This window comes from Pipistrellus kuhlii, unplaced genomic scaffold (assembly GCF_014108245.1).
Source record: "Pipistrellus kuhlii isolate mPipKuh1 unplaced genomic scaffold, mPipKuh1.p scaffold_m20_p_9, whole genome shotgun sequence".
Taxonomy (NCBI): Eukaryota; Metazoa; Chordata; class Mammalia; order Chiroptera; family Vespertilionidae; genus Pipistrellus; species Pipistrellus kuhlii.
In genome coordinates, this window is record NW_023425595.1 from 27,997,989 (window position 1) to 28,024,586 (window position 26,598).

Consider the following 26,598-nt stretch of genomic DNA (forward strand, 5'->3'; position numbering starts at 1 on the left):
TGCTAATTTTACTATTATTTTATTTTCATTTTTTACCTCTTTTATTTAATCTTCATTTTTTATATCTTTTACTTAAGAAACGATTTTTTTTCCTTACTTGATTTTACCTTTTTAATTATTACATTTTTCAATCTCTATCATCACTATTACTACTGCTATTTTGCAATTTTTTTTTTTTTTTCCCTCTTCAGTACCATTGTATTTTTTTTCTTTATTTTACCTTGGGAGTAACCTTCATTCTATTTTAATCTCTACTATAGCATCATTCAACCCTATCTCAACTCGACCTTTACACCATCACTCTCTTGCTAAACTTTACCCTTTTAGTCTACGGTTTATCCTATCCCTTTCCGGCTTTAGTTTTTCCTCCATTCTTTCTGTATACCCCCTGCTAAAACTCTCACTATACTTATAGACCTATGTTCCAACCCCTGATCCAAGTGTATAAATACCAATCTCTGCATTATATTAACTAGTTAAAAAAAAAAAAAAAAAAAAAAAAAAAGAAAAACTGTTCTCCCCTCTATCCTTTTCGCATTGTTTGTGTGAAGGTTGATTATTGTGAATTTTTAGGCTTGTTAGTGAAATTGTTATGATTATTACTGTGTTGTTATTGTTGCTTTGTATTTTTTTTTAAAAAATACTCTGTTTTTGTTTGTATCTTTTACTTCTGTATATCATAGCCTTACTTAATAATAGGGGATATTGTAGTTTGTATTAATCTCCAAGTATTGTTACTGGCATTAGCTGGGTTCAGTGGTTGTTCTATGGCAGTTTTCTCCACATATATATAGTTTGTTTCCCATTTCTCTTTTAGTTTGCTTCTTCTCTCTCTTTCTCTTTCCTCTCCTTTCTTTTTTTCCCTGTTTTCCAACTTTATTTTGTCATTACTTTTTTTCCTCTTTTTCTATCTCTTTATCCCTCTTTTTTTATTTTATTTACTTAATTTTTTTTAATTTTAATTTTTACTTTTTAAAATTTTTCTTTATTTTATTTTTACCTTTCTTCCTTCTCTCCTATCCCCTAAGTTGCCTTTCTCTAGTGGTCACCTTTACTAAAGGTTATTAATATTGTAAGTACATTCCTGTTAAGTGCCTCTTGTGTTGTACCAGGTAGTGTTTGTATTTTCAAATTTTAAATCAACGCAGGAGAAGGAACACCACATAACCAGACATCCTGAGAAGAGAGGCCATGGGGAGACAAAAACATAGTCCGCACATGAAAGAAAAGCAGGCATCACCAGAAAAGGAAGTAAACGAGCCCGAGGTAAGCAGCCTACCAGAGCAAGAATTCAGAATAATGATCATAGGCTGGCTAAAAAGAATGGAAGAGAAATTTGACAATAACCAAGAAGAAATGAGGAAGAACCATGAGGAACTGAAGAAGAACCAAGAAGAAATAAAAAATGACATCGCTACCATGAAGAACTCAATAGAAAGCATCAAGAGTAGACTAGAGGAAGCAGAGGACCGCATCAGTGAGCTAGAAGATAAGATGGAAAAAAATACCCAAGTAGAGCAGCTTCTAGAAAAAAAGATTAAAAAGCAGGAGGAGAGCCTACGGGAGCTTTGGGACATTACAAAACAAAATAATATTCGAATAATAGGGGTTCCAGAAGGAAAGGAAACTGAGGTAGACATGGAAAAAGTATTTCAAGAAATAATGACAGAAAACTTTCCTGAAATAGAGAAGAAAAAACCCACACAAATCCAAGATGCTCGCAGAGTCCCAAGCAAAATGAATCCCAGAAGACAGACTCCAAGGCACATTATAATCAAATTGGCAAACAACAATGACAAAGTAAGAATCTTAAAAGCAGCCAGAGAGAGACAGAAAGTTACATACAAAGGAACCCCCATCAGACTAGCAACTGATTTCTCAACAGAAACTTACCAGGCCAGAAGGGAATGGGATGAAATATACAAAGTCATGCAAAGGAAGGGTCTGAATCCAAGAATACTGTACCCAGCAAGGCTATCAATCAAAATTGAAGGGGAAATCAGGAGCTTCACAGACAAAAAAAGACTGAAGGAATTTATCTCCACCAAACCAGTAATGCAAGAAATGCTAAAGGGTCTACTGTAAAAATAAAGAAATAGGAAGTGAAGAAGGAACACGGGTATAGAATAAAAATGGCGTCAAATGTGTACCTATCAATAATAACCTTAAATGTAAATGGATTAAATGCTCCAATCAAAAGACATAGGGTAACAGATTGGATAAGAAAACAAGACCCATACATCTGTTGTCTACAAGAAACCCACCTCAGAAAAAAAGATGCACACAGACTGAGGGTGAAGGGATGGAAAAAAGTTTTCCAGGCAAATGGAAATGAAAAAAAAGCTGGGGTAGCAATACTTATATCTGACAAATTAGATCTCAGAGTGAAGGACATAATAAGAGATAATGAAGGCCATTTCATAATACTAAAGGGAACAATCCAACAAGAAGAAATAACCCTGGTAAATATATATGCACCCAATACAGGAGCAACCAAATACATAAAAAAACTGCTGGAGGACATTAAGAGAGAGATTAATAGCAATACAATCATAGTAGGAGATTTTAATACCCCACTGTCACCCTTCGACAAATCATCTAAACAAAAAAACAGCAAAGAAATATCGATCCTAAGTGACTCACTAGACCAGATGGAATTAATTGACATCTTCAGAACACTCCACCCCAAAGCCACAGAATATACATTCTTCTCAAGTGCACATGGGACATTCTCAAAGATAGACCACATTTTGGGTCATAGGCAAAGTCTCTTCAAATTCAAGAAGATAGAAATCATATCAAGTATCTTCTCAGACCATAATGGCATAAAACTGGAAATTAACTACAATAAAAATAATCCAAAGAAATCAAACACATGGAGACTAAACAGCACGCTATTAAACAAGGACTGGGTTACCAGAGAAATCAAGGAAGAAATTAAAAACATCCTGGAAACAAATGACAATGAAAACACAACAATCCAAAATCTATGGGACACAGCAAAAGCAGTCTTGAGAGGGAAGTTCATATCCTTACAAGCCTATTGCAAAAAACTAGAAAAAGGGGTAACAGATGATCTAACTCTACAACTCAAAGAGTTAGAAAAGGAGCAACAAGAAAAGCCCAGTGTAAGCAGAAGGAAGGAAATAACAAAAATCAGAGCACAGATAAACGACATAGAGACCAAAAAAACAATACATAAGATCAACAAAACCAAGAGCTGGTTCTTTGAAAGAATAAACAAGATAGATGAACCTCTAGCCAGGCTAACTAAGAAACAAAGAGAGAGGACCCAAATAAACAAAATCAGAAATGAAAGAGGTGAAATAACAACAGACCCCAACGAAATACAACGGATTGTTACAAAATACTACGAACAACTCTATTCCAACAAACTGAACAACCTGGAGGAAATGGACATATTCCTAGAAAAATACAAACTTCCAAAACTCGATCAGGAAGAATCTAAAAATCTCAATAGACCAGTGACTTGGGAAGAAATTGAAACAGTCATCAGAAAGCTTCCAGCAAACAAAAGCCCAGGGCCAGATGGCTTCACAGGAGAGTTTTACCAAACATTCAAGGAAGAACTAAAACCTATCCTCCTCAGACTTTTCCAAAAAATTCAAGAGGAAGGAACACTTCCAAACTCCTTCTATGAAGCCAGCATCACCCTAATACCAAAACCAGATAAAGACAACTCAATGAAAGAGAATTACAGGCCAATATCCCTCATGAACATAGATGCCAAAATCCTCAACAAAATCCTAGCAAATCGGCTCCAGCAGAGCATCACAAAGATCATACACCATGACCAAGTAGGATTTATTCCAGGAATGCAAGGATGGTACAATATCCGCAAATCAATAAACGTGATACATCACATAAACAAATTGAAAGATAAAAATCATATAGTCATATCAATTGATGCAGAAAAAGCATTCGATAAAATCCAACACCCTTTCCTGATAAAAACTCTTAACAAAGTGGGAGTACAAGGATCATACCTCAACATAATAAAAGCTATATATGATAAACCCACAGCCAACATTATACTCAATGGGCAAAAACTAAAACCATTCCCTCTAAGAACAGGAACAAGACAGGGATGCCCACTTTCGCCACTCCTGTTTGACATAGTACTGGAAGTACTAGCCATTGCAATTAGACAAGAGGACGAAATAAAAGGCATCCAAATTGGAAAAGAAGAAGTAAAGTTATCCTTATTTGCAGATGACATGATATTGTACATAAAGAACCCAAAAGACTCCATTAAGAAACTAATTGACTTAATAAATGAATTTGGCAATGTAGCAGGATACAAAATTAACGCCAAGAAATCCATGGCATTTCTATACACCAACAGTGAAACTACAGAAACAGAGACTAAAAAAGCAATTCCATTTACCATCGCACCAAAAAAATTAAGATACCTAGGAATAAATTTAACTAAGGAAGTAAAGGATCTATATGCAGAAAATTACACGACACTGAAAAAAGAGATAGAGGATGATGTAAGGAGATGGAAGAACATACCATGTTCATGGATTGGTAGAATCAACATCATCAAAATGTCCATACTTCCTAAAGCAATCTATAGGTTCAATGCACTCCCCATTAAAATACCAAGGGCATATTTCACTGACCTAGAAAGAACTCTCCAAAAGTTCATTTGGAACAATAAAAGACCCCGAATAGCCACAGCAATCCTGAGAAAGAAGGGTAAAGTAGGAGGGATCTCAATACCGGACTTCAAACTGTATTACAAAGCCACTGTTCTCAAAACAGCCTGGTACTGGCACAAGAACAGACATATAGATCAATGGAATAGAATCGAGAACCCAGATATCAACCCAAATCAATATGCTCAATTAATATTTGACAAAGGAGGAAAGAATATACAATGGAGTCAAGACAGTTTCTTCAATAAATGGTGTTGGGAAAATTGGGTAGACACATGCAAAAGAATGAAACTAGATCACCAACTTACACCATACACAAAAATAAACTCAAAATGGATACAGGACTTAAACATCAGACGGGAAACCATAAAAATACTAGAAGCATCTTCAGGCAGCAAAATCTCAGACGTATGCCAAAAGAACTTCTTCACTGATACTGCCCCTAGGGCAATGGAAGCTAAAGAGAAAATAAACAAATGGGACTACATCAAAATAAAAAGCTTTTTTACAGCAAAAGAAACCATCAACAAAACAACAAGAAAGCCCACGGTGTGGGAGAACATATTTGCAAATAACACCACTGATAAAGGTTTAATCTCTAACATCTACAGACAGCTGATACAACTAAATAAAAGGAAGATGAATGATCCAATTAAGAAATGGGCAAGGGACCTAAATAGAATATTTTCAAAAGAAGACAGAAGGAAGGCCAAAAGGCACATGAAAACATGCTCAAAGTCACTAATTATACGAGAGATGCAAATCAAAACAACAATGCGGTACCATCTCACACCTGTCAGAATGGCCAACATCAACAAATCGACAAACGACAAGTGTTGGCGAGGTTGCGGAGAAAAAGGAACCCTCGTGCACTGCTGGTGGGAATGCAGACTGGTGCAACCACTGTGGAGAACAGTGTGGAGTTTCCTCAAAAAACTGAAAATGGAACTCCCATTTGACCCAGTAATCCCACTCCTAGGAATATATCCCAAGAAACTAGAAACACCAATCAGAAAGGATATATGCACCCCTATGTTCATAGCAGCACAATCTACAATAGCCAGAATTTGGAAACAGCCTAGGTGCCCGTCAGCAGATGATTGGATCAAAAAACTATGGTACATCTACACAATGGAATACTATGCTGCCATAAAGAAGAAGGAATTCTCATCATTTGCAGCAACCTGGATGGAATTGGAGAACATCATGCTGAGTGAAATAAGCCAATCAATGAAAGAGAAACACCACATGACCTCACTCATTTGTGGATAATAAAGAGCATTATAAACTGATGAACCAAAAGATAGATATAGAGACAGTAAAGCAACAAGCAGATTGTCAAATTACAGCGGGGAGGGGAGGAGGATCTGGGGGAGATAATAGATCAACCGAAGGACTTGTATACATGCATGTAAGTACAACCAATGGACATAAAACTATGGGGAGGGAGGGGCTATGGGGGAGGGAGGGAGGGGGGCAAAAAAAAATCATTAAAATATGTAAAAAAATAAAAAATAAAAAATAAAAAATAAAAAAAAAAAAATAAAAATAAACTTCATAAATCTGTGTGTTTGCTAGACATTTTAAAAGTGGTGCTTCTGTACTGCAAATAGAACTTAAGGCTATACTGATAGATCCTGTTTGGCTGCTGGCCCTAGAGATGGAGCATAGAGAAAGAGGTACGTGAAGCTCAGAAGAGCCAAACATACCCTAGGAGTCCTTCACCGGCTGTACATTCCCAGTGGATAAAGGTCTGTCATTAACATTTTTTTTTTTACATGTGGATAAGTTTAACCACCTAAAGATTTTAGAGACGTCTATAGGAAGTTGAGTAAATTTGATTTTTACTGCTTAATACCCAGAGAATGTTCTTATCTCAAAATAGTACTCTAATTTGAAAATTCAAGATGGACAACTTTTACTTTTATGCATTTTTAAATTTGAAAAGAACTTGAAACATTATCAGAAACAATTTTATTTTGGACAAATTAGAAACTATAAGTATCCAGCAAATATTTATTGAGGGCCTACAGTGTTCTAGGAACTGTTGTAGGCACTTGAGATAACCTTAGTAAACAAACAGACTAAGATGCCCTAGCTGGTTTTGCTCAGTGGATAGAGCATCAGCCTGCGGACTGAAGGGTTCTGGGTTCAATTTTGCTCCAGGACCCATACACGGGTTGCAGGTCTGATCCCCTCTAGCGGGTCTGCAGGAGACAGACAATCGATGAATCTCTCATCATTGATGTTTCCATCTCAACAAAAACAACAACAACAAAACAACAGACCAAGATCTCTGCCCTTCTAGAGTTTCCATTCTTATCGTTTGGAGACAGTCTACCACATCAGTCCTTCAAAACATTTTTTTGTGCACATACTAGTATACCCATATACAGGTGTGCATTAAAAAAAATCAGCAAAACCACAATGAGATACCTTTTCAAATCCACTAGGATAACTAAAATGAAAAAAGATAAAGTGTTAGGATTTGGAGAAATTAGAACCTTCATACATTGCTGGTGGAATGTAAAATGGTGCAGCCACTTTGGGAAAGAAGGGATGAAAGCTGGTTTGGCTCATTGGATAGAGTGTTGGCCTGGGGACTGAGGGGTCCCAGTTCAATTCTGGTCAAGGGCATGTGCCTGGGTTGCGGCCTCGATCCCCAGTAGGGGTGCAGGGAAACAGCCAATCAATGATTCTCTCTCATCATTGATGTTTCTATCTCCGTCTTCCTTTCCCTTCCTCTCTGAAATCAATAAAGATATATTAAAAACAATAATAAAATGACTACTTACTACATGATTCAAATACAGGATGGGACAAAAGTAGGTTTGCAGTTGTTCATATGGGAAATAATACACTAATTAACAAATAATAATAGAAGAAGAAACTGTTGTGAGTACTCACAACTGTAAACCTACTTTTGCCCCACCCCATAATTTAAACTGCAAATGCCAAGATTCTGTTATGCTGACTGCAATATCTCAGCTTTGCAGTAAAATAGCAGCCTACCTTCCTGCAGGCTTCCTCAACTGTACCTTCAATAGTGAATCCTCATCTTAGTGATGATTTATTCTCCCCAGCTTGCACTAAGGGCAGGAATGTCTGTATTTTAGGAAATTCAGGAGCCATCATAGAATCTTGTAGACCGGATATCAGCTCCTCTGTGCAAAACTCATGCTCTACCTAAGCTGACCTTCAACTAGCAAATTATTTAGAGGTTATTTGATTTTTGTCTTTCTTATCCACTGATTCATACACATCTCTTTGACCATGCGCCCTCCTTCTTCCCAATGGGGATCTTTTCTCTTTTCTTTGTTTCTCCAGGATTTTAGTAGTGGGGTATATGTGTGTATATTGCATCTGGTGTACACTGAGATAAATAGTACAGTAAGTCCTCACTTAATGTTGTTGATAGCTTCTGTGACTTTAAACTAAATGATGTATAATGAAACCAGTTTTACCATTGGCCAATTTATATAAAGAGTTAAGTTTCGCCAAAACCTGTTTGGCTCAGTGGATAGAGCATTTGCCTGCGGACTGGTCCCAGGTTCAATTCCGGTCAGGGGCATGTACCTTGGTTGTGGGCACATCCCCTGTGGGGGTGTGCAAGAGGCAGCTGATCGATGTTTCTCTCTCATTGATGTTTCTCTCTATTCCTCCCTCTTCCTCTCTGTTAAAAAAAAAAAAAATCAATAAAATATATTTTTAAAAAAGCACTCTCTTAAAAAAAAAGAGTTAAGTTTCTATGGCATCTCATCAACATTACAACAAAATAACATTGAATGAAATGCTATTTTAGGACCTGCTTTATCAAAAGCTGGAATCTGTATGTTTAAATTATCTCTGTGTCCTCTGGATGCCTTGGCCTTTGAAATCTAAACTGATAGATATTTCCCCCTTGTATTGGTTCCAGGGGAAATCAGCCTTGTGGTCCCATCTGTTACATTATCAGGAAAACCGACAGAGAAAACTCACATCAGGAAGCCTCAGTACCTCAGGTAAGATGGTCTCTGCATCACTGGAGAGAACACCTTCCACCCACATTCCATCCCTCACTGGAGAGACAGCAGGAGCGATTCAGGTCACTGACGCCTTTGGTCTGTGGTGTTTTCTTTTTTTACATATTAAGCCCCGGGTCCTTTGAACCTCAGAGCATGCCATAGTCATGGAATTTGCTTTCATTATATACTCTTTTGATCAGTGAAATAGAAGACATATCAGCAAGGTATGTCTCATTAGAATGAGTTTAAGTTTTAAATGAATTTCGGTGGTACTAAGGTCTTGTGTTTGGAGCAAGCTGTTTTCAGAGTCTTTTGTTTTCTCTAAGATGAGCATTGAAAGGTTCTGTCCTGTCAGTGTCCTACCTTAAGGCCTGGCGTGAATGATTCCTTACACTTCCTTTCTGTTTCTAATTTAATGAAAACATCAGAGTTGTCAGGGACCCCCGAGGTCATCTAGTCCAGCCCCTTATTTGTAAGAGGAGGAGGAAACTGGGATTGAGAGAGGAATTGAATTTACTAGAGGTCACCCAGTGAATTGATAGAAGAGGCCAGATTAGGAGCCGGCCTCTTGTCTCCTGATCTGGTGTTCTTTTTTAAAAATATATATTTTATTGATTTTGTACAGAGAGGAAGGGAGAGAGATAGAGTTAGAAACATCGATGAGAGAGAATCATCGATCAGTTGCCTCTTGCACACCCCCTACTGGGGATATGCCCACAACCAAGGTACATGCTCTTGACCGGAATCGAACCCAGGACCCTTCAGTCCCCAAGCCTCTATCCATTGAGCCAAACCGGTCTCGGCTGATCTGGTGTTCTTTAGGCTATTACAGGACAGTCCTCCTCCTTCCTCTACTTCTTGGCAGCATCTCCCCTTCACACCATCTTTCATTCTTCTCTCTCTGTCCAGCAGTTTGTTCACCTTTCTTGGGTGTTCTTATTCTAATGATAAAGATCAGTTTAAATAGGGGTTAAAAGATAGGCATGAACTCGGTGTCATCTTTGCTCTTTAATTAGTTGACCTCATCTAGCATTGAAAGTGGGGAGAATAGTTGACTGAAAGTGAGGTACAAGAGCTCCCTTTTAAGAGTTTTTTGGTTCATTTTCTGGATACGAGAGTCTTCTTAGGAAGGCTATTGAAGTTATTGCTAAGGGATAAACTATAGCCAAAATTTCTCAACAGCTGAGTAATCAGGGTACTAAGTTTTAATCATTGGGCCAGACGTGTAGATATAAAGGTATTATATCTAGAGGTCTGGTTTCTGCAACATGTGTTTTTTACACATCCTGTTGGCTCTTTTGTAGCCTATTTTGAGGCAAGAGCAGGACAAAAGTAGTGCCTCCAAGTTGGAAGCACTGCCTTCTATGCATTGTGGTGAGAATGTGCCAGAGTAGGAGCCAGAGGATCTGACTTTACCACTTGGTGACTGAGCAAAGCAGTTAATCTCTCTGAATATCAGTTCCCTCTATGATAACCTTCTTTGGTTATCTCATAAGTTATTAAATAATTAGATGCAATAATATGCATACAAGTATTAAATCTGAAACCTAGTGGGTACTTAATAAATATTATGAAATGATTGATCAAAGTGTTATAAAAATAACTGTTTCCTGTAGAAATATGTGATTTGAGATTAGAAGGGTAGTCAGCTATTTGGATAGTCTGATCTTAGAAATGACCAGTTTCTTTGTTCTAGGAATACTTGTTGATTCAGAACGGAGGAAGTCCGATGCCAGCTCAGTCATGTCTCCCTTGAGAATCTCCCTCATTCAGGATATGAGGTCAGTGTGGGCTCAGACACAATAAGCCACCAAAATCCTGTTTCCAGTTGCTGCTTAGGTGTCCACGTTACTTAACAGTGTCTCAGTGACCTGTGCTTCCACAGCATCTCAGTTAACCATATGAAGTAACCACGTTACTTAACAGTGTCTCACTGGCCTTGTGCTTTATGATGTGTTTATAGAGCAGTGAGGTTTCCTGACATTTTTTGAGAATTATATCAGAGTATCGCCTAAGGGCTTGGTTAACCTTGCTTTTTTTGAGAGTTGTACAGGTGAGCTTATCTGGCAAAGCTACACGGGAGCCCAGGATTTAGGGAATAAGAGAGATGCACTCTCCCAGGGGTGGATAGAGCTGTCTCACTAGGTCTCCCTTGGCTTTTCAGGGGAGGTATTGGTAGTGAGTTCATCTCCCACTCACCCTCACTTTCTTTTTCCCATTTCCCCTCAGGCACATCCAGAACATTGGGGAGATCAAGACTGACGTGGGAAAGGCCAGAGCATGGGTGCGACTCTCCATGGAAAAAAAGTTACTTTCCAGACACCTGAAGCAGCTTCTCTCAGATCATGAGCTCACCAAGTAAGGCCACTCCACCTGGAGTAGAACAGGTTGTCAGGAATGCTGGGGGATTGGAAATCCATGGGACACTATGTATCACTGCTATATTCAGCTAAACTCAGCATTTCCACTTCTATCTGCCGAAGAATAATTCTGCTGTATTTGTTCTCCCTGCCTTCCCAATCAGCATGCCCAGAATGGCTTTCTCAAAGAGCAGTGAGAAGGAGGGGGTTCTCATCAGCTACCTTCGAGTTCGGAGGCTCCTCCTCTCCTCTCTGCGCTCTGGTGACTATATCACAGGCATTTTTTCAGTCTCTTTCCTGAAAGATTGCAGAATTACAAGGAAACTTCTAATTAATACACACACACACACACACACACACACACACACACATACACATACTTTTATCTTTTTTGTTCTCTCCTGGGCCCAGGGCAAGCCCACAGTAACTAAGTCCTTGCTTTTCCTTTCTGGACCTTTACTTCTAAGGCAAGTTGCAGGAACCTATTATTTGTAGGGCAGATTTGTAGACATATTTGGCTTAAATATATATAAATATATTTTATATTTAAATATATTTTTATTGATTCCAGAGAGGAAAAGAAAGAGAGAGAGAGAAGCATCAGTGATGAGAGAGAATCATTGATTGGCAGCCTCCTGCACACTCCACACTGGGGATTGAACCTAAAATCCAGGTATACGCCCCAGCTGGGAATCCAACTGTGATATATTTTTATTGATTCCAGAGAGGAAAGGAAAGAGAGAGAGAGAGAGAGAGAGAAACATCAATGATGAGAGAGAATCATTGATTGGCAGCCTCCTGCACACCCCACACTGGGGATTGAACCTGAAACCCAGATATTCGCCCCAGCTGGGAATCCAACTGTGACCTTCTGGTTCATAAGCTCAACCACAGCCATGCTGGCAGGGCCCTTTGCCTTAAATATTTAGGGCCTTCCTTCATTTGACTCTAGGCTAACTTTTCAGGCTCGTTGCTAACTGGTCACTTTTCTGAGCTCTCAAACCTAGTCAAACTGGTTTTCACATTCTGTCATTTTCTTTCTACGTGCCTATTTAAATCTGTGCCATCCTTCAGGCCTCTCTTTTTCTAGGAACATTGAAGCTTCAAATACAGCAGAATTATTCTTCGGCAGATAGAAGTGGAAATGCTTCAATTTCAGAGAGCCTTGCATTTGGCAACTCATTATGGGCAGTCTTATACTGTGGTCTTTACCGGATTAATTCATCTAGACTGTATTTGAGGGTAGGTGCTTCCCTCTCTAGCACCTGCACATAGTAGGCCTTGTTTGGTGAAGTATCTGTTGAAAGCACCATATAAACCTGACTAGGTCGAACCTGACAGGTATACTGAATCTCATACCTCTTTGGCCTTGATGATTGCAGTCTTGGCAACCAGGATCGTTATATTCTTTTGTTGTTGTTTTTGTGTGCATTTCTCTCTCATCACTGATGTGCTGAGGGCCTGTACATTTGGCTCTCTGTGTCCCCTCTCCTTGGAGAAGGTATCATTGCTGAGCAGTTGCAGAAGGCCTGCAATGTCAGGCAAAGAAGTTGGTTTTTGATGAGTAAGCAATGGGGATGCGGAATGGAGATGGGAGAAAGTTATAAAAGAGGAGGACGTGGTCTGCATAGCTCTCCCTGGTGTGTGACCTGGCTCTTTCCCTTCTCTGCCCTTCATTGTCTCTGAGGTGTCCCTGGCTTATATTCACAGTCAGAGCAGTGTTCTGACCCGTGGGTCTCAGGTCAGCTGGGATCTGAGTCTTGGCCTGGGAATGAGTATTGACCACAGACCTCCTGTCGTTGCTCCTCCAACACCACACACTGGGGTGAAGCCCTAGCAAGATGCCTGCGAGGGTCTGTGTCTTCCCAGAGAGAATTTGGGTCCTCAGTTAAAGGAAGGAGAGAGATCCTATGACCTCTGGCACTTTACATTGTAGTAACATCCACCATTGGACACAGGGTAAAGTTTGGTTTTTGTTGTTCCTGCTATAGTTTAAGCCACTTTCCCTCTAGCCCTCAGTTAGAGTAACTGTTTTTGTTCCTTTTTCAGGTAGCTCTAAAGAACAAAGGCTTGACCTCTCATTCTTCCCCTAGCTGGCTCCTTCCAGAACTGAGTAATTCCAGCCTCTTTCTTCTCCTCTTGGCTGGGAGACTGATGTATTGTCTCCTCTCTGACAGAAAGTTGTACAAGCGCTATGCCTTCCTGCGCTGTGATGACGAGAAGGAGCAGTTCCTCTATCACCTCCTCTCTTTCAATGCCGTCGATTACTTTTGCTTCACCAATGTCTTCACAACTATCCGTGAGTACCCCACCAGCCTTCTTAGTTCCTATCTTCATGAGCCTGCCTGAGGCTAACTCACTGCCCCCCTTTAAAAAAAAAAAAAAAAAATATATATATATATATATATATATATATATATATATATATTTTATTGATTTTTTACAGAGAGGAAGGGAGAGAGATAGTTAGAAACAACAATGAAAGAAATATCCATCAGCTGCCTCCTGCACACCCCTACTGAGGATGTGCCCGCAACCAAGGTATATGCCCTTGACCGCAATAGAACCTGGGACCTTTCAGCCTGCAGGCCGATGCTCTATCCACTGAGCCAAACTGGTTAGGGCTCACTGTCCCCTTTTTAAGAAAAAAGATGATTACTTGTACTTTTGATTTACCTTTTGCTTCTGTGGGAGAGAGGTGCAATGCCCTCCTTGGAGGTTGTTTTTTCTCTGAAGCTTCTTATTTGAGCTCTGAACTGGGGAGCTCAGTCTTTTTGGCCATCGTGTTGTCACTGTTGTTCCAGACACTGCCCTGGAAGCCTCAGGAGATGCAGATGGATCGCATTGGGTGCGGTGGGGAAACTCACTGCCCTCTATACCTGTAAAGAAATTTCCCTTTGGTTTTGGGCTGAGAGAGTCATTCAGTATCACAGAAGGTTTCAGAACTGCCCAAAAGGACAGGCAAGTCTTCCACATAGCCATGGAGGTTTGGGTCCAGACCCTAACTCATTTGGTTTCTTTGAGCAGAGTCTGTCCCTCCTGTGGGCCTCATTCTTCCTATTTTCAGAGTGAGGAAGAGGGTTCAGTATAGTCTAAGGCAGGCCCCTGGAGCCTTATCTTTCTTTGGTGCCAGGATGTTGGGTGGGGGTAGTCTCTGTATTTGCTCTAGGACTAATTGTTTGGCCAGAGACTCAACAGCCTCAGTAGTGTGGTATGGACTCTTTTTTTTTTTTTTTTTTTTTTTTAATATATCTTTTTAAATTCAAATACCATTCTGATTGCTCGTGGTCTAAGAACTTTCAAATAATAGACCAAAAAGAAGCAGATGTTAAAGATCTGTCTTCAAACATTAGAACCAATGATGCCACACTTGCCTATGATCTCGCAGCATAAAATCACATCCACACCTCAGTGGCCACCAACCCACTCAGCAGAGCTTCCTTAACTGTGAGCTGTTTGAAGCTACCATTTTGAGTACAGTGACTATTTTTTTCAGGCTCTCAGCAAGGATTAGGAATCAGCTCAACCTCGGCACAGTGCCAAACTGTGGCGAGTAACGCTTTGAGTCTGTCATAGCAGCATTTACTGATGCGGGGGCCTTGTCCACGAGGTTGTGGACAAATTGGGCCATGGTTCTGGGATGGAAATTCCGTGGTCCCGAATAGTCAGCTGCATGTCCCAGCGTGCACTTTTGTTTCTATGTGATATCCATCTCCCCTCTCAGAGAACAGGGCTGTAGGCTTCAGTAGAAGCAGCACTGAACTAGAATTTAGGAGACCCGTGGGAAACTAATTCCCTCTCATGCCTCAGAAAAAGAATACCTGCATGGCCTCTCCTGAGATTGTTACTAGAGTGCAAGAGATGATAGATGGAAGTGCTCTGAAAAGCAATTCAGCACAATGTCGAGTTGGTGATGTTATTTAAGGAACAAGTTGACTTAGCTCTGAGGCTGCATATGGGCTTGGACCTTTGATGTTTGGGGGTAACCTGATGGGGCGTGAGATTGATGGGAGGATTGGCTAATATTCTGAGCCAGCCAGAGACTAGCCCCTGGTGACTTGCTGCTCCAGACTGTGCTATGGCTGCAATCATCTGAGCATGCCTGGAGCAGGCCTTTTCAGGTGTGGGAGGGATTCTGATCCTCCTCCATGCGTTTGTGGCTTCCCCTAAACAGTGATCCCCTACCATATCCTGATTGTACCGAGCAAGAAGCTGGGGGGCTCCATGTTCACCGCCAACCCATGGATTTGCATCTCGGGAGAACTGGGTGAGACACAGATCCTGCAGATTCCCAGGAACGTGTTAGAGATGACCTTTGAGGTATGTGTTGTCCGGGAACCACAACTCTAAGCTCTGTGGAAATCTGAGTTTGCAACAGCTGCTTTTCTGGAGCTTTCTGCAGAGGTTTTTGGAGGCCTTGCTCTATACAGTGTTATGCATCAGCACAGCTGACCTGTCCTGAGATGATCTGAGCCAAGGGTTGACCCAAGGAGTGGGGAGCCTGCCCTGTCTAAATACAATAGTATCTGGCTGGAAGGCAGTTACCCATCTGCGCTTTCACACCTCTCTGTCCATAGTGTGCTGAGAAATCCCCAAGACTTCTTTCAGCTGCTGGGCCCAAATGTTCACAGAGACCTCATGGCCTCAGACTGCCATCCCACTTCCAGAGCTGCCTGCTCCTGGGCCCTGTTCTCTCTGTAGGTAGCAGCCATTGTCCCCTCTTGAGATGGTGTGTACTGCTGGCTTTGGTGACAGGTGGAACCAGGAGCTCTGTCCCTGCCAGGTTGCAGGCAGCCAGTCAGATGTCAGCCTCCAAGGAGTGTCACTGTTTTTTCCTACTTCCTTTTCCTACCTTATTTTCTCTATTTGGCTGTTTTCTCATAGTGCCAGAACCTGGGGAAGCTCACTACTGTGCAGATAGGCCATGACAACTCTGGGCTGTATGCCAAATGGCTGGTGGAGTATGTGATGGTTAGGAACGAGATCACAGGACATACCTACAAGTAAGTGTTCCCTCAGCTATGCGCTAAGATGCTGGGGCAAGGGTACCACCAGGGGCTGTGTTTGATGCTTGGGTGTGTGGAGTTCTCAAGGAGACTGTTCAGGGTAGGCTGTGATCGGCTGGGGCAACTTCCTGTTTGGCTCTGCCTCATGCACCTAAAAAAAAAAAAAAGTAGGAGGAGGGTTTACCAAGGGGAGATGTGTGACATTGCTGTGACAGGTTTCAGGCTGCCCATCACTCCCTGATTGTGCACAGGGGATGAATGAGCAGGCCCGTGAGGGATCCTCAGGGATGGCTTTGTTCATGGCTCTTTCTGAGCAGTAGGCAGCTCTGACAGGCCATTGCCTGACCTGTAGGTTCCCCTGTGGCCGGTGGCTGGGGAAGGGCATGGACGACGGAAGCCTGGAGCGGGTCCTAGTGGGAGAGCTGCTCACGTCGCAGCCCGAGGTGGACGAGAGGCCGTGTCGGACTCCTCCCCTGCAGCAGTCCCCCAGCGTCATCCGCAGGCTTGTTACCATCTCACCCAACAACAAGCCCAGTAAGTGGGGAGAGAGGGTGGGCCCTCATGCTGCCCAGCCTGGGAAATGTGGGCAGGCCTCTGGGAGCCCTGATATGTTAGCCCAAATCCCGCCTGTGAGCTCCTCAGGAACCACCTCTATCATCTAACATCTCCCTCGAGGCCTGGAAGGAGAGGGGAGAGCTTATGGAGGCTGGCCTGGGGCCTCCGAACTATTTTATCTGATCCTAGAGAGGTGAGGGGTCTACTGTCAGGCCTTCTCTTTCTTGGTTCCAGGGCTTCACAGCCAAGGCGTAGCCCTCCTTTGGTTGCCAAATGCTCCAGGGTAAAATGGAAAATAAACTTTACCAGCTTCTCTTAGAAACAGAACTCGAAGGTATTGACTCTGCTTTTCCTCCCAAGATTTTAGGAAGAGCTAGCTCAGCAAAGTTTGGTGGGTGAGAGCTACTTTTCCCACGGTCAGGCTGCCCTTCCTCTCCCAGGAGCCCTCACAGTGTCCTCAGTTTCCTGCTCAGGCAGCTGAGCACTGTGAGCCTCTGAGATTGGTGAGGGGTGTCTGCTTGGTTTTTATCAGAGCTGAACACTGGGCAGATCCAGGAGTCCATTGGGGAGGCGGTCAATGGCATTGTGAAGCACTTCCATAAGCCTGAGAAAGAGGTAAGCCTTCCTGCCCTCCAGCCCAGGGCCTTACATTGACTGAGAGAGAATAATATTGTTCTTGGCCCATGTGCTTGGACAGCATAGAATGTACAGTGTGCCTCAGTTTGAGACTGAGCAGATTTCTTCCTCTGGGGGCCTCTGCTTGGGTTACCCTGTTTTCCTTACACACTAATGGCCCATCAGAGTCCTGGGGCCTCGAGTGAACAGTGTATATTCCTATTTTCTTCAGGATTTGCCTGTCTCCTGAATAATGGCCACATTGGCTTTGTCCCTCTGGTGGGAACCCACGTTCATCATCTATTCATTTATTCATTCACTCAATAGCTATTCACTGAGAGCTGTTCTGAGCCAGGCACTGTGCCAGGTGCTGGGGGAACAGACAGGGTCCCTCCTGTCTTTTGCTGCCCTCCTGGCTGTGGGTTGTGAGTTTGGGGATGCAGGGTGGGAGGGCAGCTTGAGGCAAGCCTGTCTCTCTCCCGTTTCCTTACTAGAGAGGCAGTCTGACACTGTTGCTTTGTGGAGAGTGTGGTCTTGTCTCGGCTCTGGAACAAGCTTTCCAGCATGGATTTAAATCACCCCGTCTCTTCAAAAATGTCTTCATTTGGGATTTCCTGGGTGAGTTGGACTAGGATGTGTGTGCATGTAGAAACATGTTGACTCACCAACATAATGTGGGTGCTAACCACTGGGGTCTGAGGTACAGAAGCCAAATCAGGTAACTCTCAGATCTGTTGTTTGCCCTGCCTTTCACCAAAAGTAATGACAGAAGTTCCCCCATCTTCACCCCTCACCTCCTGAGAACTGGATGGAGAAGATTCTCTAAGCATCTGTTGTATATAGTACAGATGCTTAGTCATGAGTCCTCACACTCTTTCCTTGGAGATCTAGCAGCCAGCCCGAGACCAGTGTTGTGCCCACTTAGAGAGAATTTTTATACAAGGAGCTTCTCCTTCAAGAGTTTTTTTTTTTTAAATCTTCAGACTAGAGAAAGTAGCATCTTTATATCAGGGGCAACGCAAATTTTAAAAATAAGGATAAGGAATAAAGGAATCATTTTTGAAAGGTGATGAAAGACATCAGAACACTCATGTTATTCTCATTAAGTTACTTACATCAACATTGAGAGGCCCATGGCTGGTGGCCGGTAGGACAGTGAGACAGGTCGGCTTTAAGAGGCTTTGTCATTGGCAAGCTTTCCTCCTCTTCACAGAAAAAGCACAAACTTATTATGAGACTTTGGAGCAGAATGAAGTTGTTCCTGAGGAAAATTGGCATACAAGGGCCCGGAATTTCTGCCGATTTGTCACTGCAATCAACAATACTCCCCGGAACATTGGCAAGGATGGCAAGTTCCAGATGCTGGTGTGCTTGGGAGCCAGGTACTGCAGCCTCACAGCCCAGAGTCCATAGCAGCCAGCCGTGGAGGTGGTGCTGGCGTCCTGGTGTGGTGCAGGGGTGGGGAGGGGCTGATGACCAGGAGGTGCAGGGGTGGGGAGGGGCTGATGACCAGGTGGTGCAGGGGTGGGGAGGGGCTGATGACCAGGTGGTGCAGGTGGGGAGGGGCTGATGACCAGGCATTCTTGGATAGGTGAGGCCTGAGAGGACTTCCTAGAGTCTCGAATTTCCTTTATGTACATGCATGTGGGTGGGAGTGGGGTGAGAGTGTGTGTAGCAGAGGAGGAAAAGCCACATTTAAAAATATATATATTTATTGATTTCAGAGAGGAAAGGAGAGAGAGATAGAAATATTAATGTGTGAGAGAATCACTGATCAGTTGGCTGCCTCCTGCACACCCTCCCCCCCTTTCACTGGGGATCAAGCTCACAACCCAGGCATGTGCCCTGACAGGGATCGAACTGTGACCTCTTGGTTTATAAGTCAAAGCCCAACCAATGAGCCATACCAGCCAGGCCAAGAGCCACATGTTGGTGGAAGGAATAAAACCACCCCACTGGAGAAATTTTAAAAAGTGTATATAGTCATTCCTTCAATAAACATACGAATCTGTTTGTACATAGTCATTCCTTCAATAAACATAGGCCTCGTGATGGCAGGAATAGAGATGGTGTGAATAGAGCTGAATGAAACATGGCTCCTACCATGTAGAAGTTTACTTGTCCCAATTAAATACAGTACAAGGCAGAAGGTTGTGAGAGCCCAAAAAAGAGATATACGTTTATATTATACGGGATGCTGGAAACATAGAGGAGAAAGATCAGAGAAGGCTTCAGGGAGGAGGCGCTAAGGACCTAGGACAGAGGATCTTCCCTGTTAGGATAGAGTTGTTTAACCAGGGGACTGGAATGATACTAATCTGTATCATGGATGCTGTGCATAAGGTTGTGCAAGATCATTAGGGGCTAGTCCAGTAGGTCAGGTGAGAGCATGAAGCCCTAATAAACCTAAGGCAATAGTTTGTTCAGGCACAAAAGGGAGGGAGTTCATGTGGTGGTAAAAAACAGACTCTGGAACCAGATTCACATCCCACATCCCACATCAGCCACTTACTAACCGTGTGATTTTGGAGAAGCTACTTAACCTCTGTGCTCCTCAATTTCTTCTATAAAGTGGGGATTATAATAGCACTATTGGCATTATATCATACTAGAGGGTCAGTGCACAAAATTCATGCAAGAGTAGGCCTTCGCAGCCCCAGCTTCGTCCGGATGGTCGTTCTACTGTTGGGCCATTCGGTCAGTTTGCATGTTATGCTTTTATTATCATAGATCATGGGGTTGCAATGATGGTTAGATATCTTATAACAGTGCTTGGTACATGCTAAGCTCTATGTGGATGTTAGCTCTCGGTATTACTCCTGGTGGTGGTAGCTGTGGGGAGGAAGGATCGACTGGCTGTTGGTTAGAGACTTGGCTGTTGAGTTGGATGAAGCTGCTGACTGGACTTGGTGTCTGTTCGGTGGTGGGGTTATCTAGAGAGGAACAGGCCTGGTGGCACATGTCAGGGTTGATTTGGGTCAGGTTGGGTTGGTGTCCGGGGGCAGGGCAGCCCTCAGTAGGAGCCTTTTACTGCTGTGTAAGGCCTCTTTCCAAAGGAAAAAGGGGCTGTGGGGAACTAGTCACTTCTCCAGCTTCGGACTTTGTTCAAAGTTTCCCCGTGGCCTTGCACTAACCGTCTCCCTTTCTTTCCCTTCTGACCCACCTGGACTGATCCTGCCCTGCCAGAGATCACCTCCTACACCACTGGATTGCCCTGTTGGCCGACTGCCCCATCACCGCACACATGTATGAGGATGTGGCGCTGATCAAAGACCACACACTTGTCAATTCCTTGATCCGCGTGCTGCAGACATTGCAGGAGTTCAATATCACGCTAGAGACGTCCCTGGTCAAGGGCATCGACATCTGACCTCTCAGCACCAGCTAGCAACAGGACTGAGAGAGACTCCCCTGCAGCTCCGCCGTCTTCCCAAGGACTAAAGGAGCCGTGCAGGAGACGGAGAGGAGATGTACACTCACTGTAAAAAGAAAACTAGAGGATTTTTGGAATAAATAATCTATTTTAGAGTTTATTTGCTGATTTGCTTTTTACACACTTTCATGTGAAAGAGTGATAGGGAGAGGGAGACGAGGTTGGCGCCGCTTATTTTGAAGCGGGTGCCCTCCCTCGCTGCGGCCGCTGGGAGCGGCGGCCTCCCAGGCTGAGGCTGGCTCCGCGTGCAGGGCAGCTCGCCTCCGTGCCCTGCTGCGCCCGTGAGGCCATTCCACATCGTTTTTAACCAATGTTTTCTATATTAACATTACTGCGGATATTTGGCTTTCCTGGGCCACACACAGGTGTGCGGAGTGGAAGCCCGAAGCTCCAATCAAAGGATTTTTAGTAGTGCCTCTTCAAGCACTGACAAGTCAGTCCACATCTTTTCTTTTTTTTGTCAGTATTATTTGGGAAGAAGACATGCTAAGATGTATCATTATGCAGAAAATCACGTTTCCTCTTGGCACGCAGTTGCGCAGAAGTAAACAAGCATGTTTTAACAGGTTTTCCTTTCCCCCCATATTATTTATTTAACCCTCCGTTGTGTGTTTTAAGTCCTCCTTTTTTTTTTTTCCTCCTTTTTTTAAGGAAAGAAAAAGCTTGTCACAGTCTAACTGGCTATATTATTGTTAAATTTATGTTGTTTTGCAACTTAGAAACCAGCTACCGTTTGGCCTACTTAATAAAACACCTGAAACAAAACGGCATGGTTCCTGGTTTTTATGGGGGTTTGTGGGCAGTGGGCGGTGAGGGTGCAGTGTGTTCTGTCTGAGGACCAGGCTGCAGCATCGCTTCTCTCTCCGCTCCCCCCTCCCTGCAGGCTAGCTGGCTCAGGGCTGCGGGCTGCCCAGGATGCCCTGAGGGGTGGTGTTTCCTGGGTCCTTCCCGCTGCAGCACTTGGAGCTTTCACAGCTGTTAACTCACATGGTTATTTGAGAGGGATGCACACAGGGGAGGAGGAGGAGGCTAGACGGAGAAAGACCTGGCCACGGTTGCAAAGGTCATCACCTGACTGAGTCAGGATGGGCCATTTCTACCTAGGACAGAGGATCCTTCCCTGTTAGGATAGAGTTGTTTAACCAGGGGACTGGAATGATACTAATCTGTATCATGGATGCTGTGCATAAGGTTGCGCAAGATCGTTAGGGGCTAGTCCAGTAGGTCAGGTGAGAGCATGAAGCCCTAATAAACCTAAGGCAATAGTTTGTTCAGGCACAAAAGGGAGGGAGTTCATGTGGTGGTAAAAAACAGACCCAAAAGGGTAGGAAGACCAGGTGTGGGAACATAGTACGCTGAGATCCTGTCTACCCTCAGGAAAAAGCTCTTTCTTGAGACAGGGGCTTCCTTTTCCTGGGATGGTAGCTTTATGAGAGTCATGGGAACCAGCTCTTCAAGCTGCTTCGTGGAGGCATTAATCAGGTAGAACACCTCACACCAATATTCTCTTATGTTTCCCTGATCTCACTCAGCATGTACTGTTCCCCCTGCCCGGAATGCCTCCCCTTGCGCCCACTTCCTGTTCATTGTTTAAGGTTCCTTAATTCCTGCTGGGCACCATTAATCATCCCCTCATTATGCTCCTGTAGTTTCTTAGATTTCCTTCATTTTTCATTGCTGCTTTCATGTTGGGACCACTGTTTAGCCTGAGCACCTAGAAGGCAGAGAGCGCCTCTTGTTCATTTCATCCCTGGTGTCTGACAGGTGAGTGCCCCATAAAGCTTTCTGAAGAGATGACCAAGGGCGCTGGAGGCTCCTAGTTCAGCTGCAGTGCAGCATCCTGCAGGCAGGGGGCGTTAGTGGGCTGCACAACAGCTGTCTAACTGAAGGACAATGGGGTTCTTCAGGTTTTTTGGAAGTGGAGCTTCTGGAGCAGGAAGGGGGATTATATGCCCTTCGCTGGACTCAAACCTGCAACCTTTTAATTTGAGGGCTGACACACTAACCCCTGAGAAAACTGGCCAGGGCAAGTTTCTTTATTGTTTTATTACCCAGGTGTAGATCCTTACACATTATAGTTTTCCTCATTTTTTAAGGTCTTGATACAGCTTTTAAGTTTTGTTTAATCTAAAGAGTTTCTTCTATAAGCACAGCTTTTTTTTTTTTTTTTTTTTTTTTAACAGTTTATCTGTTGAAGATACTAGACCACTGATCTGTAGTTTTCCAGCCTGGATTTTGCTAATTTTATGCTAGGGTGCAGTTTACTGTGCTCCATCATCTCTGCATTTTCTGCAAATCAGCAGCTAGATCCAGAGAGGTGGTTGTGTGCTCATTTATCAGGAGGCACATCGTGTCTGATGTTTACTTTTCTGATATTCGTAGCCATGGTTGCTCAATGCCTACATCCTGTAAGTAATTCACTTGGGAGGGGGCAATGCAACATAGAGATGTTCTAACCTATCATTTTGTTTTAATTTATTAGGTGAAGTAATTTTATTAGGAAATGTTGCCCCTCATCTATTTGATCTTTCAGAGTTTGTATAGGAAAAGCAGGATAAGTATGTAATTTTATTTATTAAACTTTTAGGATAACGAACTGGATTGGGCTCCCTGATATTCTTAGAAGGTGGCATTTAAAAAAAAATATGATGATGAACTCGGGTTTAAATGTAGTTGATGGTTTCATTCCATTGCATTTATTATAATTGTTTCTATTTGGCTGTTGGGAGCCTCCTAAGTTGGCTCCTGAGATGATGAGTAGTTGCTACTGGGTGTATCAAGATGCTATAGGCTCCTCTTGTACATATTCCGTCCTAAACTTGGAATCAGTTATTTTGCTAAGAAACCAGGGGTTTCACGTGTGTTTTACCCATCCCTGATGTATTAAGGCAGCCCTGCCACCTTCTGCTATTCAGGTTTAATGATCTTTGCCAAGATGATGACTCTTTTTTTGGTCTGCTGGTCCTTAGACACAAGTAGTCCAAATTGTCCTGGTAGCAGGGTCCTGGGACAGACAGAACTTACTTCTGTGTTTCCCTGCAAGAAAGTGCCCTTTTGGGGGACCAGCACTTCCAACCCTGCAGAACCTGGAGTTGAAGGACCAGGAAGCAGTCTCCCTCAATGGGTCTTTGGAAGTGACTGAACCTGTGGCCATTCCTGCTTCTTGGTTTTGGAACCTATGTTTCAGCGCCACATACAGGTCTCTGATTTCCTGCATTATATCCCGAAGGATGGCACTCCACCATCCTTGCAGATTATTGAAGCCAGTGCTTCCATTGTGCCTTCAGTAGGCCATTCCAGTGCTCTTTGAGGTTGGCAGTTTCCAAATGGTGTAGTATATAGATAACCAGTAGATCCTAATATCATGGGCCCACTCCTATCTTCCTTTCCTGTGAAATGGACATTCTGGTTGGGAGCCATGCTGAATGGAATTCCATACCTGATGATCAGGTCTGAACTTCTGGGTATTGGTGCTGTCTCAGAAAAGACTCACCCATTCCCAGCATAGAGCCCTGTCCCTGTGAAGGTGAACTGCTGGCTCTCTCAGGATGGAAAGGACCTGCTATAATTGATTTGCCATCAAGTGGCTGGTCGGTCTCCTCATATCTGGGACTCAGCATTGGTCTCTTTTTGCTGGCAGACTGGACATTCCGAGGCAGCAGTAGCCAGAATAGCCTCCATCTCTGCCACTGTGACCAACTCCTTGATGTGCCTGGTAAGCCAGTTCCAGGATGGCCAATGTCAGAGTGGCTGAGTCATTTAACCTACTTGTTTGTTCAGTTTTCTTCTATGGTAGATGCTTTGTGGTAGGTAGATGCTTTGTGGTAGTAATGTGTGATACAAAAGCCTTTTCTACTTGATGCCTACTCCTAAAATGACCATCCATATGCCTCTACCCAGACCTTCTTGACCTTGGACTTCCAGACTTTTCCTTTCCAGTCCTCTGACCAGACAGCTAGACCACTGGCCACTGCCCGGGAATGTGTATGTATTCCCCTGCATAAAGCTCTCCTTCCATAACCAGGTGCACCACCTGCCACTCTGCTCACTTGGGAAGGTTTTTCTCTTGTTTTCCTTGGCTTCCTACTGTCTTTGAAGGCAGCTCCTGAACATAACTGTCAGGCAGCCACTGTCCATTTTCAGCTTCCACCATACACCCAGCTAACCCAATAGCAAACCAAGCTCAGTTACCATTTCCATCTTACAATGAAATACTGCTGGCTGCACCTGGCTTTATGACTTGGCAGGTCTGACAGAGTCCAGTTTATAATGGGAAGTTCTTGATGTACTGTCATTCGATTCTCATAGTCTAGCATTTCATTTATTTATTTATTTTTTAAAATTGATTTTAAAGAGGGGAAGGGGAGAGAGAGAGAGAAACATCAATGAGAGAGAAACATTGATTGGTTGCCTCCCGCATGCACCCCAACTGGGGATCGAACCCACAACTGGGTATGTGTCCTGATCAGGAATTGGACCCACCACTTTCGGTATATGGGATGACACTTCAACCAGTTGAGCCACAGGGCTAGCGTTTTGTTTAAAACAGGACCCAGCCACGTGCTAGGGACTATTTCTCAAAAGGTGCAGATGGCATGGCTTTGCTCCAGAAGTCTAAGGGGCCTGCTGTGTGATTCTTTCACTGGGGTTTGCAGTGAGCTCTACGTTGCTGCTTTACTCATCACTGACACTTCCAACACTAGGGAGTCCACTGGATCATATGACCCAAATGATAAAATATTTGCTTAGCAGCTTGAATCTCTTGTAGAACCTTCTTCTGCTCCAGGGTAGCAAATCATTGAATCTTCTTAGGGTTTATAGCCATCTTCTGGAGCACATATGTCTTACCAAGGTTTTCAATAAATTAGCCACCCCTTGCTTTTCCCATTCAGTCACCATGATGTAATGGGTCTGTAAAGCTCTATGGGATGTCCAGATGGTCCAGATCTTGAAAAAAAGTTAACGTAGCTTTGAGGAAAACGGTAAATGAATATTATTGTATGTTCCACATGAGTGTGACTGTTTCTGATTCTCCTGTTCCATTGGAATGGAAAAGAACGCATTTACCAGCTCAGTGGCCACATACCGTGTGTCTGAGGTCTGAGTGGTATGCTCAAGCAATGACAGCACATTCAGCACAACAGTTAGGGCTACTCCTTGGCGAAGCGGTGGTAGCCTATGCTATTCTCCAGGACTCATCTGGCTTTCCAGGGGCCAGACTGGAGAATTAAACAGATATAAGGTCTAGTAATAATTAATGTCGTTTTCTAATACCTTTTTAAATCGAATTTATTTAAACAATACAACAAAATTTAATCAACAATATAGTTGCCGTTGTTTTCTACTACTTGTGCCCAACGCGTGCCCAACGCTCAGGAAGCATTTTAATCCCTCTGTTGTAAAATTCTTGTGATTTTGATGCAAAAAATTCGGTCAATGCATTTTTGAGGCATTCTTCATTATTAAATTTTTTTCCAAGAAGAAAGTTTTGCAAAGAACGAAACAAATGGTAATCGGAAGGGACAATATCAGGAGAATATGCAGGTTAAGGAAGAACTTCCCATTCCAACTGGCGCAGTTTTTCAGCAGTGATTCTTGCAGTATGCGGTCGTGCGTTATCGTGGTGAAGAATTACGCCCTTCCGATTAATCAGCGCGGGTTCTTTTTCTCTTAAAGCTTGGGCTAACCTTTCCAATTGGGCACTATACACTGCACTTGTAATGGTTTGGTTAGATGGTAAAAGTTCATAATGAAGAATTCCTTTAAAATTCCACCAAACACACAACATCACTTTTTTCGCATGCAAGTCAGGTTTTGGCGTGGGCTGCGGAGCCTCATTTTTGTCCAACCATTGAGGCCGCCTTTTCAAATTAACATACAGCACCCATTCTTCATCTCCGGTGACAATTTGCTCTAAAAACGGCAAACGGTTTTGACGAGAGA

The 26,598-nt window shown here is 43.1% G+C and overlaps 1 protein-coding gene, 1 long non-coding RNA gene and 1 pseudogene across 11 annotated transcripts in view; 1 reads left to right on the forward strand and 2 right to left on the reverse strand.

Annotated features, from left to right (window-relative positions):
* The window catches only part of DENND5A (DENN domain containing 5A), an 83,545-nt gene extending 62,125 nt beyond the window's left edge, over positions 1-21,420 (forward strand). For 3 of the 10 annotated variants that reach the window (XM_036428605.2, XM_036428611.2, XM_036428607.2), the window contains 11 exons: positions 8,599-8,683; positions 10,383-10,467; positions 10,916-11,044; positions 13,224-13,345; positions 15,221-15,366; positions 15,931-16,049; positions 16,405-16,586; positions 17,140-17,222; positions 17,717-17,840; positions 18,436-18,604; positions 20,409-21,420. In XM_036428605.2, coding sequence (XP_036284498.1) covers positions 8,599-8,683; positions 10,383-10,467; positions 10,916-11,044; positions 13,224-13,345; positions 15,221-15,366; positions 15,931-16,049; positions 16,405-16,586; positions 17,140-17,222; positions 17,717-17,840; positions 18,436-18,604; positions 20,409-20,592 — 1,428 coding nt within the window. In that variant the 3' untranslated portion in view covers positions 20,593-21,420. Of the gene's footprint in view, positions 1-8,598; positions 8,684-10,382; positions 10,468-10,915; positions 11,045-13,223; positions 13,346-15,220; positions 15,367-15,930; positions 16,050-16,404; positions 16,587-17,139; positions 17,223-17,716; positions 17,841-18,329; positions 18,681-18,777; positions 18,814-20,408 lie in introns of those variants that run through there. The other 7 variants (XM_036428615.2, XM_036428606.2, XM_036428609.2 and 4 more) reach the window with 7 other exon arrangements.
* On the reverse strand, positions 14,299-14,677 carry LOC118713712 (annotated as a pseudogene).
* Positions 19,108-21,961, reverse strand: LOC118713713. The gene is made up of 3 exons (XR_004986365.2): positions 21,756-21,961; positions 19,262-19,475; positions 19,108-19,230 (listed from the first exon to the last, which is right to left on the reverse strand). It is a non-coding gene; the product is annotated as an uncharacterized LOC118713713 (long non-coding RNA).
* Between the last annotated feature and the right edge of the window lie 4,637 nt (positions 21,962-26,598).